This window comes from Alligator sinensis, unplaced genomic scaffold (assembly GCF_000455745.1).
Source record: "Alligator sinensis unplaced genomic scaffold, ASM45574v1 scaffold294_1, whole genome shotgun sequence".
Taxonomy (NCBI): domain Eukaryota; kingdom Metazoa; phylum Chordata; order Crocodylia; family Alligatoridae; genus Alligator; species Alligator sinensis.
In genome coordinates this window covers 738,834-754,097 of record NW_005842305.1, presented here as the reverse complement: position 1 = coordinate 754,097, position 15,264 = coordinate 738,834, and the positions used below count along the sequence as shown (strand labels likewise).

General features: G+C 40.7%; 1 protein-coding gene across 1 annotated transcript; it reads right to left on the bottom strand.

Moving 5' to 3' along the window:
• Nucleotides 1-1,841: 1,841 nt before the first annotated feature.
• CHMP1B (charged multivesicular body protein 1B) lies at nt 1,842-10,156 on the bottom strand (the record flags this gene model as incomplete). Its single annotated transcript, XM_025209737.1, has 7 exons — nt 1,842-3,557; nt 4,055-4,127; nt 4,831-4,874; nt 6,540-6,647; nt 6,731-6,799; nt 8,476-8,622; nt 10,049-10,156. Coding segments are annotated over 7 exons (594 nt in total), but the record flags the coding sequence as incomplete, so codon positions are not given.
• Nucleotides 10,157-15,264: the final 5,108 nt, after the last annotated feature.

The following is a 15,264-nucleotide window of genomic DNA, read 5'->3' as shown; positions in this document are numbered from 1 at the left end:
ATAAGAGTCACCCTGAAGTTACTGGTTTAGCCCTTAGTCTCTCATCTTTCCTAAAACATTTTGTATTATGCACCTGTGGGCACCAAGATACATTCAAAGATACTTGTATTTATTACCAGTGCAGCTTTAAAGGAAAACAATGAGAAGTAGACAGCAAAGTCTGATGGATCGTTTTTATATTCAATGTAAACTTTTTTCTGCCCAAAGTTTTACAATACCTTCAGGACATATTTGTTAGTAAAATAATTAGTCACAGGATAGGTCAAGAATCAGTGACCAGACAGCTACTGACATTCTGCCTTGAACCCATTTTACAGTTAAGTGATCTTATTTGGCAAGAAATTAGTAAAAGGGGGTATATTACAAACACAACTCAGAAAACCCACACATCTTCAATTTCCTCATATGAACTTCATGGTGATAAAATCTAGGGGGGGGAAAATCAACAGCTTCAGAAACTTACACCCTCCATTCAGCTTGGTAGTGGATAGACTACAGGTTGCTGCATAAAATGCAGCACTTATGTCTGGCCAGAAACCTTTTTCTGAAGGAAATACTATGTACTCAATCCTTGCCTGTTTGGAGGCTGCCCATTAAAAACTTAACACCCTAATCAGTGCTAAATATATGGAAGGTGCAATTTAAAAAAAAAACAAACTGAACTCATTTTACATATGGGGAAAACAAAACCCTGAACAGCCAAATAGTGGTGTTTGGTCACAACAGAGCTGGGAGATAGAAGTCTATATTACAGTTATCCAACCACCCAATTCTTTTTACTTCCTACGCCATACAAAAAGATAGATGTTTACATGCTTAACAGAACTGCATATAATACTAGAAATGCGAGAGAGTCGCTCCTCATTCAGTCTGGCTTGAAGATAATTTTAAAACAGTTTGTTTTTAGATAAGTAGCAACAAGCAATATTAAAAATTAATTGAAATTAAAAATATTTTTTCCCAATTACAGTATTTAAAAAGGTGTTCACAATTGATATTTGCAATATATTAATACTTTATCAAAAACAAAATAAATCAGAAGTCATTAGATGGGTAAAACACTTGAAGTGTAGAAGGTAATTCATATGACCTTACCAAAAAATCCATTCACTATACTTGGGTAACTAGGAATATGGACAAACATCTACTTTCAGTGGATTTAAAAGGAGAGGGGAAATCTATAGCAGCTATTAAGATTTTAATTGCTATGTGTGCATGAGCCTGTAGTTTCAAGTATAACAAAATTGCTTCCACTTCAATCCTGCTGAGGCAATTTAGCTCACTTATATGGCTACAGGATGATGTGCAGATAAGTTTAACAGTTGCTGCATATTCTGATGCAGCAGTTCCTTCTCCCTTTTTAATACCAGTACATATGTGTTTGTCCATATCCTAGAGGACTCTTAACATGAGTTAGAAAATAGCATGTGTCCAACTACCTCAAAGTCAGCAAGCTCTTCCATCACTGCAGATCCAAAGCTGTTGCTTTTGACTTAGAGCAGTTTATTGTATAACATGTTTTGAGATGTACGGTATTCACTGAAATATAATCACTGAGGGTAAAGAACATCATATTGGAACACTGAATGCTCACCTACCTGGAATGCTTTTGTTAATCAAACAAATTCACTAACTGATTAGAGAACCGGTATGTTTTTTTATTTATTAAATATTTACAGCAAAATCAGGATTATGGCAGTTTTCCCCAAATATTCCTTCTGCATGAGAAATACCACAGCTGTGTGAGAGCTGAAACATGTCAGCTAAAAACTATTTTAAAAAAAAATCACTATCTCTGCTGCAATGAAGATGTGGCACTATAACAAGAGGCAATATTATAATTAGGAAACAAAGTGCAGAGATTTTTAATTTAAAAGTAGAAGGGTTTTGATACATCATTGTTTATCAGAGGATGTCACAAATAGCTTTGACTATACATTTCCATAAATATTTTCTTAAATAAAAACTGCATGGAGACCTTGGAAATGTGATGATGACAACGGTAGTACTCTGTTTAAAGCAAATGTAAGTGCAAGTAAAGTTTGGACAGCTTACCCTGTTTCATCTAAACAAAAACATTACAAACTACATTATTAATGCATATGCAGAATATAACCCTTGTTTTTGCAAAACATATGGAAGAGAGTTCAAGAACAACAGGCATTTATTCAATATAATATATAGTCATTTTGCTCACCTAGAGTGAGAAAGAGTAGGTCAATATGCCCCTTTAATATCAAGGATTGGGACTTACCCATCCTGTTCAAATCAGATTAAATCAGGAACCTATCCTGTTCCCCCATTTCAGGTAGGGGAATGGGGACTAGATTTAAGAGAAAAAGGCAGGCCAACAATTCAGTGCAGGTAGGTTGTTCCCATACAGAGTGCATCTGATGGGGAGAGGGCTCTAGGGCCTGTAAACTTGGGGAAGAGAGTTTATAGCCTAGAAGGCTTAGGTGGCAAATGCAGCGACACAAAGGAGGCCTTTGAGAGAGAAAGGGTCTTAAGGAAGGCTTGAAGTAGGAAGCAGCAAGGGGTGAAAGAAATGCTGGCTTTGGTTTCTTAATGTAAGGGCCTCAGTTAAAACCCATGAGTTGATGGGTCTTTATTTCCCTATCAACCTCTGAAGGGGAAAGAGACTGCTGAACTATATCCCAAAAGCAAGAAAAACTGTTAAGCGTTCCACCTGAAAGGTACCTTGGAAGGAGTGAGCATGTGAATGTCTTAGCTTGAAGGCCATGTTGTGACCCAGACCACAGAAGACTGGAGGAAGAGAGCAAGATGAAACCTGAATATTGCAACTTCTCCAGAAGGTACTCCAGAAAAGTAAATGGCTACAATATCTAATGGGATCAACAGATATTTAAAATAAAAATATATTTTATTCCTCCTCAACTGGAGTGATGATGCCATACAAATTCAGATTTATCTGAAGACTACTTTTGGTAGCCAGTTTTTGAACTGAGATCATTAAGCTGTAGCACAATTACTGCATTTTTAGCACACCAAAAATGTACTCAAGTCTAACAATCTGTTTTAATAGGCATTTTAAGACACAGACAACACTGTCCATCTCTGTGTTCCATGACTTCTGCTGTGTAAGGAAGTGAACTGCAACAACCATCTGAAGTGCACACAAGATTCTCCAACTGTATTCTTCAGAATTTAAAAAAAATACACACCATAATTAAAATATTACATATTAAAGGCGGTCTGTTTTTGTTTCAACAAGAACAAGCCAAAATTAGCTGACTTAGAATTTCAACATTTCTGTGAAAAGAATTTGCAAAAATATACTCCCAGCCTCAAAATGTACTGTACAGAGAACACATTAAGTAGCATGATACTTCTGAATTACTTAATGTATTTTAGAAAGGATAGCAAGCCAGAAGTGAAATATATTATAGTACAAATATTTAAACATCCAGGACAGACTGTATGAAACGTTCCTATTGTAGTGATGGGTTAAGTTATAGACAGAATGCAGAGAACCGCAACTTTCGTTCTTTAAGTTAAACTTGATCACGTAGGCGGGCCAGTCTCTGCGATAACTCATCCTGCAGAAACCAAGATAAAATTGACTTCACTATGTATCTGCTTTAAACAGGTGCTTGCAAAGAATTGCATAAATTTACCCCATGAACACTATAAGAACTAACACTCAAGACAGAGTGAGAGAAGGATTTTTATTCCTGGAAGACTAGCTTAAACTGAAGCCCATTATAACTGAGCATCACTGTGCACCATCCTCACTAGACCCAAGTTAACAGACCCATCACCTTTGTATCTGCAGAAGCTAACTCGCATTAACTTTAGTAGGTCATCAAAGAACATCCATTAATCACTTGGAAAGGTGGAGGGGCATGGAACAGAGTCTTACTGAACAGTCTATGAGTTAAAAAGCAAAACTGACAGACTTAACACTAAAAAAATCTCATGCCTCCAAGAAAACTGCTTTGTTAAAATAAATTAAATGTGTTAAGTGAAGAAATATCAAATGAGGCAGTACTTCTGCATCACACTGATATAGAAGATACCAGAAAGCAATATTTACCTGTTCTGCTGAAGCCACGCTTGTGCCAACAGAACCTGTCTGCCCCTGAGGGAGTTCCATGTTCAGATCAAGACTAGTTAAAAATAGAAAAGAAAATGATTACATATATTATTAAAGTTACACAGGATGCAATTTAAACTGACAAATGGCTCACGACTTAAGTATCCTACACAGTGGAGAACCACCATGGTAATCCCTCCTCTGGCCCCCCCCAGATTATGCTCCAATATATTAGGCAATCTTCCTCAGGAAATTAGGACCATCATCAGGAGAACAATGCATCTATCATAATAAAGACTAGTAACTGATGCTTTCAGATAGTTGGGATTAGACCAGTGATAAAACAGGTATGAAAAATGAAAAAAAAAAATCTACAAAAAGTTTTAATACAGAACTTGTCAAAAGTAGCTGTCTTGCCCCAGTAGCAGAAGCAGTCTGATTCTTTCTCAAAAGTACAGTCAAACACAGGGTTTTTAATTTATTATTTTTGTTTATGGGGCAGTGTATTCACATCAGCAGAGTAACAGAGCAATACCGTTAACTCATGCTTTATTAACACAGCAAGTGTATGTGCATGTCCTTGCACATACTTGACACGCAATCCAAATGTATTTAATGCAGCCAGCCAGCATGATTTAGTTCTGAACAGTGCCCTTTAAAAGCGGCTTGATTTATATCATCTTACTGCAAACATTAGTTTTATTCAAAATTAAATGCCAAGATCAGATGCAATTGTCTTTAGTTGCAAATATTCACTCTTTAAGAATTTAACTCACCCTGCTTCATCTGCCATTTCCTGTAGAAGCATATCCACTTGATTCTAGAATAGGAATCAAAACTGAATGAGTCTGCTGTTATTACTAGTTAACCTTAATAAAAAACTGTTTTAGAGGGAAAGGTAAGTGAATTTTGAACACTTTTTGTATTTCACCACCAGGAGGAGCTACATGAATTCAGAATACACAGCATCTCATGCTATACCATCCAAATGCTCTTGAACTTCAATTACTGAACTGCAATATTTCCAACATGATTAGGTCTAATCCTACTTGCACACAAAACACTTAACTCGCATAAGTATATAAGTATAACCAATAGTCAGCATTTAACTATTACGGTCATGGTTCTGAACACCTTCCCTCCCTTAGAAGAGAACAACCCTCAATTTTATTCAGTTATAACTATATCTTTCTTAGAAACTAGTTTGCTTTTGAACTACATTATCAACTGGTGATTGTCTAACCACAAATGGCCATATAACCTTTGTGTTTGACAGCAACTAATTGTTACCTTAACTTCAGAAGGTCAGCAAAATACTTATTATTATTTCAACGTACAGGTTTCCCTTGCTTTATGCTTTACGTGCACTCCTGGAAAATGGCGCATAACTCAAATTCACATAAAGGGAACTGACTTTACAACGTAACAAATAGGGATACGTTTCAAGACCTCGACTGTACTGACTCCCAGACCCATTTCTACTACTTCTACAAGACAATTTTTGTACTCACCAGCAGCAGACAGTATACACAAGCACAGGGTGGTGGTAAATGTTTAGCTGGTGTGAAGAGAGGGTGGTGAAGGTTTCATTGATGGACCAGAGAGAAGGGTAGGAGATAAGCTAGTGGGATGCTTAGAAGCCATAATGGGGATGGCAACTACAGAAACACGTGTCGCAGACAATGAGCGAGAAGCACAGATCTACACAGGAGACTATATTTTGGGGCATGTCACTCCCACAATGCACTGCACAAAGCAGCTGACTGCAGGCTTCCACCACACTGATCACATAAAAGTGAATTTACGTTGCATAATTAATTTGGTATAAAAAGGGTCATCGGCATAAGAGTGAATTCACACATACAGAACCCACATAAAGCAAGGGAAACCTGTATTTATGAGGTCTAATGATGAAATGTATTCTAATGAAGAAAGCTTAGAAAACTAGTCAAAATTCTGTACAAGCCAAAGGAAGGCCTGCAATCAAAGAACTAGAACTGAAGTAATTGCAAGCATGTATCATGATATCAGGGATCTATTTTGTGGCCGTTTTGGTCTGAGACAAAGACATACAAAACTCTAAAAAACTTTTTAGTTCAGAGGTGATACCTTGTATTAGACAGACTAAAAAACAGCCAAAAAAATTCTTCTTATGTAAGCTTTTTGGCTCACACGCTCATCTTTAGGCTAAGGAGAAAGCAAAGATTGTAAAAATCCTCTTAGGTAGAAAATAAACTTAATTTTGTACAGGAGTGCAATCATATTGTGATATGGTATTTGTAATGTTCCATTTTTATTTAGGGATGTAGCAGCTTAAATATTTTATTCTTCACAAAGTAAACAAAAAAATACCAGATCAAAAAAAGGAAAATGTGCCAGCTCCTCTTGGAGACTTATAAAGGCAGAAAGTATGAATGTTAAAATGAAAGCACTTATGTACAATTTAGTTGCAGGCAATATTTACTGAGAAATCAGTTATTCTTACTTGTGGCGTTGTTAGCGTAGTAGTGCTGCTCATTGTATCTTCCATCTGTTGTGTCTGAACATCTAATGTTTCAAACTGGTGCTCAAATTTGTCCATTAAGGCAGATATCTGCAGATAAATAGTGCTGTCAGAGCAACAGTACAGACCAACCTGAGAATTTATTTCAACCCTGAATGGTTAAATTTGTTTACCTTTTCCAGGTTCATGCTCTTCAGTGTGGCATCCATAGATTTAACTACACCTGCCATTGACTTTGTTACCTAAAAAGGAAAGTCAAACATATTACAACATTCACAAAATACAAGTAACCAATACTTATGCTTGAATCCTTCCACTTCTTAAGACCTTCTACAGCACCATAGTTGATGAATTTGCACTACTTTATCATTTTTGGGGGTTAATGCCTGCTTTTTGGAAGCTTTCTTTCTAACTTTAAATAAGTGCTCTGGACTGAAATGATGCAACTAAAAATTAAAGTTATGCATGCAGCTGGTATTTTTATGGGTGCACCAAACACACCAGTTTACAGAGAACCCCAATAAGTTTTAGAAAAGTAATTTTAATGCAACTTTTCAGGCCTTTGGATTATTAATCCTGTGTTACTATAACAGCCTTTATTCATGAGCATAACGAGTACAAGCTTGAAATTCTTGAAAACTACTCCTGAAGTATAATCACATCTGGAGAATTTTACAGTGCACAAGAACATGACACAATGGCAAGAACAAATAAATGGTATGACAGAAAATGCCTGGGGAATTTAGGTTTAACAGAATGTTTATCTTGGGCATTTCTAAAATGTTTTTCTATGATGTACACTAAAAGTAATGTTGCTCCTCTCCACTATTTCATCTTTATTGACAACATTTCTCTACTTTAAAAGACAGTCTAGTTTTGTAACACAGTGGAGGACAGCAATTTAGTGCTGAGAAGGACAAGAGCCTCTTATTAATCAAGTTCCTCAATCTTCTGATTCTTTTGGAGGTCTTTCTTCCAAGTACAGACCAAAGTTAGTTCTAATAACAACATAACAGTAATAAGTTTGCCAGTAACAGTAATAAGTTTGCCAAAGTATCCTGAAGAGTCTTTTTAGTCATTTGGCAGGTCACTGTAAACCAGGGCCATAAAAGCCATATAATTTATTTACTTTTCTGTTAACTCTTTTTCCATTTGTTTGGATCAAACCAGAAACACTTTCTCAATACCTTTTGGCATCAGAAACCCCCAGGACATGCCCTTATGCATCTATTTGACCAGTCAAAGTTTGGTCAACTGACCAATCAAATATTGGTAAAAAACTGTAAGAAATTGCCTACAGATCCAAATAATATACAGAAAAAGCACAAAATTTCCATTAAGAAATGTGTCAAAAATAATTTAAAAATCATGTTAAAACCCACAAAAAAGTAGGTTTTGGGGTTTGTTTTTTTTGTAAAATTGCTATCATCTTTGACTGGTTAAAAAAATAGTCAACTGACAGGTCAATTGACTGGCTTGCCAACACTAATTTTGAAAGGGGAAGGGAACAATATGTTTAAAAAAATCTTGTGGCATAGAGAACACTAGATTAAAGTAAATGAACCATGTGATATGTTGGTTGTCACATAGGAGCATATCTGATTTAGTTTACAAGGTTTAAATCTACCCTGCCTTCCATCCAACTAGACTAACAAATCTAACTGTCTACACAAGATGCTGTATCATAACCGTACTAAAAGAAGCACGTAAAGTCAGTGATGGCACAAACATGATGGCTAAACATTCACTGCAATGCTGACAACTTACAGCCTTTTACAACATTTGCTTTACTGTGGAACTTTATGCCAAGTATTCCTAATAAGCCTAGGACTTCATCTGTAAAATACTGAATTAGGGAAGGCTACTGACAAGTAAGGGCCTTGGTTACTTCAGTGTTTATGTCTAAAAACATGCTTACCTTGCCCATTGTTACTGCAGTTTGTACTCTTGCTGCTACCGCATCTACTCTGGCGCTCATGCGCAAGAAGTTGATTGACTGATTCTTCTGTCGGATTGCATTTTCTGCATGTATTCTTGCAACTTCCGTATTACCCTTCTGGATTGCCTGTTTAAACAAACTAAAGCATTTTAACTATTGCTAATCTTCATTAACAATAATAACCCAGTGGTATTAAGCCTTTCAAAACAGTGCTATTCCTTCTGATGCATCAGTTAGAACAGAATCATAGAAAATTAATTTTGCAAGAGACCTCAAGAGGTCATCTAGTCCAGCCCCTTGCTCAAAGTAGACCATTCCAGCCAAGGCTTTGTGTAGCTGGGTCTTAAAAACCTCCAAGTATGGAGATTCCACAACCTCTCTGGGTAATCTGTTTCAGTGTTTTACTACCCTCCTAGTGAGAAAGTTTTTCCTAATATCCAACTTAAACGTCCTTCGCTGTATCTCGAGACCACCACTCCTTGTTCCTGTTGATGGGATTTTTCATAATGGATGACCAAATTCTGTAGTCCACGATATCCACTGTGACCTACACTGAAAAAGCAAAAACTAGTACCAAGGAGCCACAATTTTAGCAAACACTGCAAGACCTTCCCCTTCAGAGAGACTTTTCCACCATGTGAATGACACAACATTGACCACCCTTTTATCCAGAAATACCAATCCCATTATTTTAAAAACCCTAAATAAAGCTCTTAAATAAACCTAAATGTTTTTAATATTTCTAATTTGCCAAAAAACATATTCAAAAAGAGCACCCCTCCCACCCCCCCCCTTTTGCGACAAGGTCTGAGACTCCATGAAGTTCACTTGGCTTCTCAACTGCTACTAAACTATATTTACTCAACTCCAAAACAAGGGTTTTTTTTCCATTTTCAACATGGGGGGAAAAAAGCCCCTCATCTTTGATTTTAGTACAAGGCCATCCACCACTTGCCTCACACAGCCTCTGCCCTGTGCCCATACTGTTGCTTACCCCGAGTTGCAAGAACTGGAGCCATCATATGGAGACAGGCAGGGCAAGTGGCTGGCAGGCACCAGCAGGGAGGGGAAAGTGGCAGGAGGGCAAGGCACCAGGGAAAACGGCAGGAGGGCAAGATGTGGAAGATGTGATGGAACAGGGGGAGGAGGGGCATACGCACCAACGGTGGAGAGAAGGGAGATCAAAGTGCCAGAGGGCAGGCCACTTGAACCTCTGCTGCCACTTGTCTTGCTACAGCGGTAAAGAGGATGAATTTAAAATGCACACCCCCACCCCCGTAACTGGATTCTGTACATGGAAAATTATAAACAAATATATAAATTCTTCATGTATAGAAACTAATTACTAAGGGGTTATCTTAAATTCAAAGTTACTTTGGATTCAGGTAAATATGGTATTCTACACAGAAGGTGCTCAGAAACTGTCAACATCAAACCTTATGGCAGATTGGTCAGAAGGAACCCAATTTGACTTTCAGATCCCAGGGCGAGTTTGCCAGGCTAGTATGAAATATTTTCCTAGCAAAAAAAATGTAAAAACTTCATTACTAACCTTCTTTATTTTAGCCTTTTCAGCCTTTTCTTCTTTGTCACACTTTTTTGAATTCCTGCTAAGTTCTTTTGCTGCAAACTTCAGGTTAAAGAGGTGTTCTACAGTACAAGTTAAGGATCATCAAAACGCTCAATGTTTGAAAAATTAACACGTTTCCTTGCAGGATTTGGTATCCCACTATATATTTTGTATTTTCTTTATAAAACACATTCTATAAATTGTAATATTGGTAGGGTTGCATCTTTAATTTGCACATCATGGCATCTCAGCTAGTTTACTATATTTCAATCTTTAAGTAGTGTAAGTCATTTTCTGAGCTCCAGGTTAAAACCAGGTTTTAGACAAATGTTTTCTGAAACCAACTCAGAGCACAAAATGTCTTAATTTAGAGAAAGACACAACTAACTTCAGATTAGTTAAAACGAGTAAAGAACACTGATCTCTAGAATTCATATGATGCAAAAAGCCAACAACAAAAAATGTTTAGCTTAAATAGAGAATCACTGCCAAACTCAATGGGAGCAGATTATTAAAATTCTAACTCTAGTATGCATGCAAGTACAGAGTTTTCATTTTAAAATCCATCCTAAGTACATGGTCTCTCCAGCTCAAATAATGATTATGGTGACATGAACCAACACAGACAAACAGGATGTGCAGGTTCAAGTTATGGCAAATTGGAATAACAATGTACCTGTAAGATTAGGGGCTCATCATATATGCTCTTCCATCAGGAACAGGAAGAGGTAGAAGAGAAATCTTATTTACTATATGTGGTAATATATATGGTAAATGAGATGACAAGGTGTTATAAATCAGATGACATGTATATTTTGCCACAAATTATTTAACGAAATAGCGTTATTCTTAAACTCTGCTAATCAAATACCTAGCTTTCATGAAGTACTTATCACTAGATCTCAAAGCATTTTACATCACCCTCATTTAAAAAATAATTAGAACAGTATTTACTTAGCAATGTTTGTAATAACCAGAATGATTTTTATTCAGACATATAATAAAATTACAAGACTGGAAAATATGGATCACCAAGTAATTACAAGACAGATTTTAGTCCTTTAGGAAAGCAATTAAATCTATTACACATAAGTAGAGTAAAGAAATAGTTATACAGATATTTTCCTTTTTAGGAGACGGATTATTTGCTGCAATTTTAGGAATAACTTCTATATAATTTTCACCCGAATTTATATCCACCTGTAATTTGGGACAGTAGCCAATGATATGTAAGTGTTTACATTAATAAACAGAATGTACACCAATGCAATACTATTCCAATAAGGTAAATGATAAACATTTGATTTCTCATTTTTACTAGGAGCGTAAATTTGGTGTACAAGGCCTTAAGATCATGGCCATATTCCTACTATTGATACTGTTATAAAAACTATTTACTGTGACCTCAAGAAGCCTTCTGCTATACAACTGAATATTTTGATCATGCACATTAAGCCTCTTCCAAACAGTCACCTTTACAATGATGAAATATTTTTCCAAAACATATAGCTGGTATCCAGTGGGAAGCTGCATGAGGTGGTATGGAGCTAACCCAGCCCGATGGCACATGACTCCCCGCAACTCCCAGTCCTCACACCATTGGGCTGGGTGGGCTCTGTGATACCGCAGTGGGCTCCTGACACTGCAGCCAGGAGTCTACACCGCTGGGCTGGGCTAGCTCTGTGCCTCCATGTTCAGCTTCACACTGGAAGCTCCACGTGGAGTCATGGAGCTGGCCGGGCCTGGCCCAATGGTGCATAGATCCCAGCTGCAGTGCCAGGAGCCCCATGTGGCAGCACGGAACCAGCTTGGTTCAAAGGCGTGCGCCAGCAGGCCAGACTAGCAGCCTCTGGCACTCAGCCAGAGCCACATACCACCGGGGGGCTCTGCCTGCCATGGGCCATGAGCACCCCAAGGGCTCACTGCCTGCTGCTGCTGAAGGTGGCAGAGGCTGTATGCCATGGGGGTGGTAGGTGGGCCACACCCCCCCGCAACTCCTTTCTACTCACTCTCGCCCACACTCCCCCCACCCCCCACACACAAACACCCATGCATGCCATCAGGCTGGGCAGGCTCCCTGGGCTTGCTAGCCGTATAAAAGGCTTGAGTGGTTTCCGCCCAAGTTGGAGGACTCCACGAACACCAGGGGGAGGAGACTTCACGCTGTGTGACCATCTCCAAGCGCTGCGGAGCCTATCGGACCCAGTGCATTTCAAGCAGGCAACAGGGGTCTGATCAGCCTCTAGCCTCTCCCCGTCGCCGTTCGCAATCCTCGACGTATCCCTCTCCCTGCGCGCAAAAGGATCCACGGAGCCTCGACAACTCCGTGGGAGTGATCCGAATATTGTCTGAGTCCTCAAACGAGGATTTAAGCGGAGCTGTGCCTGGGAAACTGTCCAGCCTACACCGCGACCATCTTCGGTGTAAGTAAACAATCTTGAATCAACCATTAAGCGTCCGTGCCTAATTCCAGCGTGTCGCCTGTTTTCTCCGACCCAGCGTGCCCGGGCTGCTGGCCACAGCCCGCGCGGCGCGAAAAAGGGCCCGGATCGCTCCCGGCCCGCACAAAACCTACTACAGTAAATTGCACACTGTAGCTTGTGCATAAAACAACCATTTGAGTAATAACTTAGAACAACTTCAATTCAAAAGTTCAGTTGTGGAATGCCCACAGTCCTGAGAAATACATATTGTGCCAATCCAGGTGTCTCGGGAAGACCAGTGAACAATGTGCCATACACATACTAATTAGTTTTTGTTAATGACTTGCAGGGATACATAGGCAAGTAAAAGGATGATCTTGTGATTATAAAACTGGTCTGGGAATTAGGTTAGCTAGACTCAGCTTGTTCTTCGGCTTTAAATGTTCTGTATATCCTTGAGCAAATCTGTTCACTGCCCGTGAAATGAAGGAAGCAATAGCCTAACAGTAGCAGTAGTTAACCAGATTTATCTGAATATGTGAGGTATGCTGGCAGTATGGTAACAACTTCACAGCAAGATACAATATACTGTCAATTGTTTAGCTCCTTTAAATAACCGAATAACTGCTTCCCTTATGTTTATCCTTTACAGAATTAAGGCCAGAACAGACCAGTATGACGATCTACTCTGACCTGCTTTTGTTTATACAGCCAAACCATGGGTTCCTACAAAATAATCATCTAAAATATAACTCTAGAACACCAAATGGATGTACAAATCTCCTGGAATTTTAGGCACTTTTGTCTTTATAACCTAGGATCTCCCTATCCTTGTCAATACAAATTTTGGTTTCATACTATTTTGTTTTAATTCCATATTAGAAAGTACAAGTCTTGCTAGATCTTGACTTGACTGTCTCCCTGTGGGTTTACATAAACTAGGCCTGATGTCGAAGACGCTTATAAACAGGGATCTGGGTCTTCTCCAATCAAAAAACCCACAAATTTTCTGATAAAACCCCCCAAATCTGTGATTAAAATGAAATGCCACTATACATATATAGGTATAAACTGAAAACAATGTTTTATTGATATATTTACAACTTTAAAGTAATTTGGAAGATTACCAGTGCCTCAATCACTATAACAAAATACATTCTAAATACCTGTACAAGTTAATATTTGATTTTGGGTTTTATCATGGAAAAATCAGAGCTCCCCCTGCCCCCTTTACTCAACAGGATGCAGTTCCAGGCCCCTCACTCCCCACCCATAGCCCCCCAGCCCTGATGCCCCCCTCATCCCTCCATCCCCACCCCCAAGCCCTGTCAGAGGGGGCCCACCAGCTGCCAGGGCTACAGGGCCAGGAACCTGGGTCTGCAGCCTCTGCCGCGCCCAAGCCCTGGCTGCCATCCACGGGAGGTGATGGCTGCTGTGGCCTGAGCGGGGAGCAGAGCACGGAGCCCAAGTCACCCTCCCCTGTGGATGGGTACAGGCTGCCAGCTCAAGCTCCCTGCCCTGCTGCACTTCCCCCAGGGGCTCTACAGCCCAGCAGGTAAGACACAGTGCAGCAAGGCAGAGCGGGGCTGGGTGGGGAAGCTCCTTGCTGCCACAAGCTACATGCTGTCCTGGAGAGGTGGCCCCTGTCCATCTGGCAGCAGCGAGGGGTACAACTGTGCACCAGTGCCCCTGCTGCTACTAGGCAGGCAGGGGAAGCTTCGCCAGATCAGTGTGGGGCTTCCCTGCCTGGCCCCACTCTGTCCTGTCACGCCAGATCCAATCTGCTGGGCTGCGGAGGCCCCAGAGAGAGGACAGCAGGCTGCGGAGACCTGAGCCCGCAGCAGACAGCCCACCTCCTCACCATGCACAAGTCTAGGGGGCATGTACCCCTCTACCCACCACCCAGGAGTGCGCACAGAAGCAGGGAGCCAGTCCCACCCCAACATGCCCCGGATGAGCCACCTGCAGCTCTACCCTGCTCCCCTCCCAGGCCCTGGGTCCCAAGCCCCACCCAGCTGGGCAGCAGCCCCAGCCCTGCCCAATTCCCTCCCTCTCTCCCTGAGGACCTCAATCCTCTTTCCCTCTGTAATAGGGTGGCCTCATCAGGTCTCTGCCAGCCGCCCTGCTCCTGGGGTAACTGCTTGCTTTGCTTGCCTGCCATGCCTTGATGGAAAAATATGAGAGTTGTTACTAAGGCAGGAGGCTACCCATTACTCGCCCTACTGACAAGGGCCTAATACCCACTCCGACTTCCCCTCCATGGGTGCCATGACTAGCAGATGTTACTCTGGTGTTACTTTTCCGGCCTATGGCCGGAGCAAACTGAGCGCACAGTTGTAGCTCTTCTCTATAGCCCCAAAGGGCCACTCACATGCCACCTCTCTCTTACCATGGTCCTATTTACTCCACTGGCTCTCACCCAGCCTCTTTCATACTGCCCTCTCTAGGGGCCACACTTATCCTGCCTGGTCTCACCCAGCTTCAGACTTAGCTCTCCTCACCTCTGTCAGCCCCGGTGCAGTCTGTTGAGTGTCTCCCGCTAACCTCACCTGAGCGTTGACTGAGTGGTTCTACAACTATAGTCCCCTCTTGACCCCTTGCCAGGCCACTATGCCCCACTGGGCCTCCTCACTCACCCACTCATGGGGCCACTGTGTTCATCACCTCTCTCACTCAGGGTCTCACTTGTGCCCCCAGGAATTAGTGTGCCGCCTGGGCGCGGCCCCAGGTCCCTCCTCTGGCCTGAGCCCTACATCAGGGCTCAATGAGTCTGGG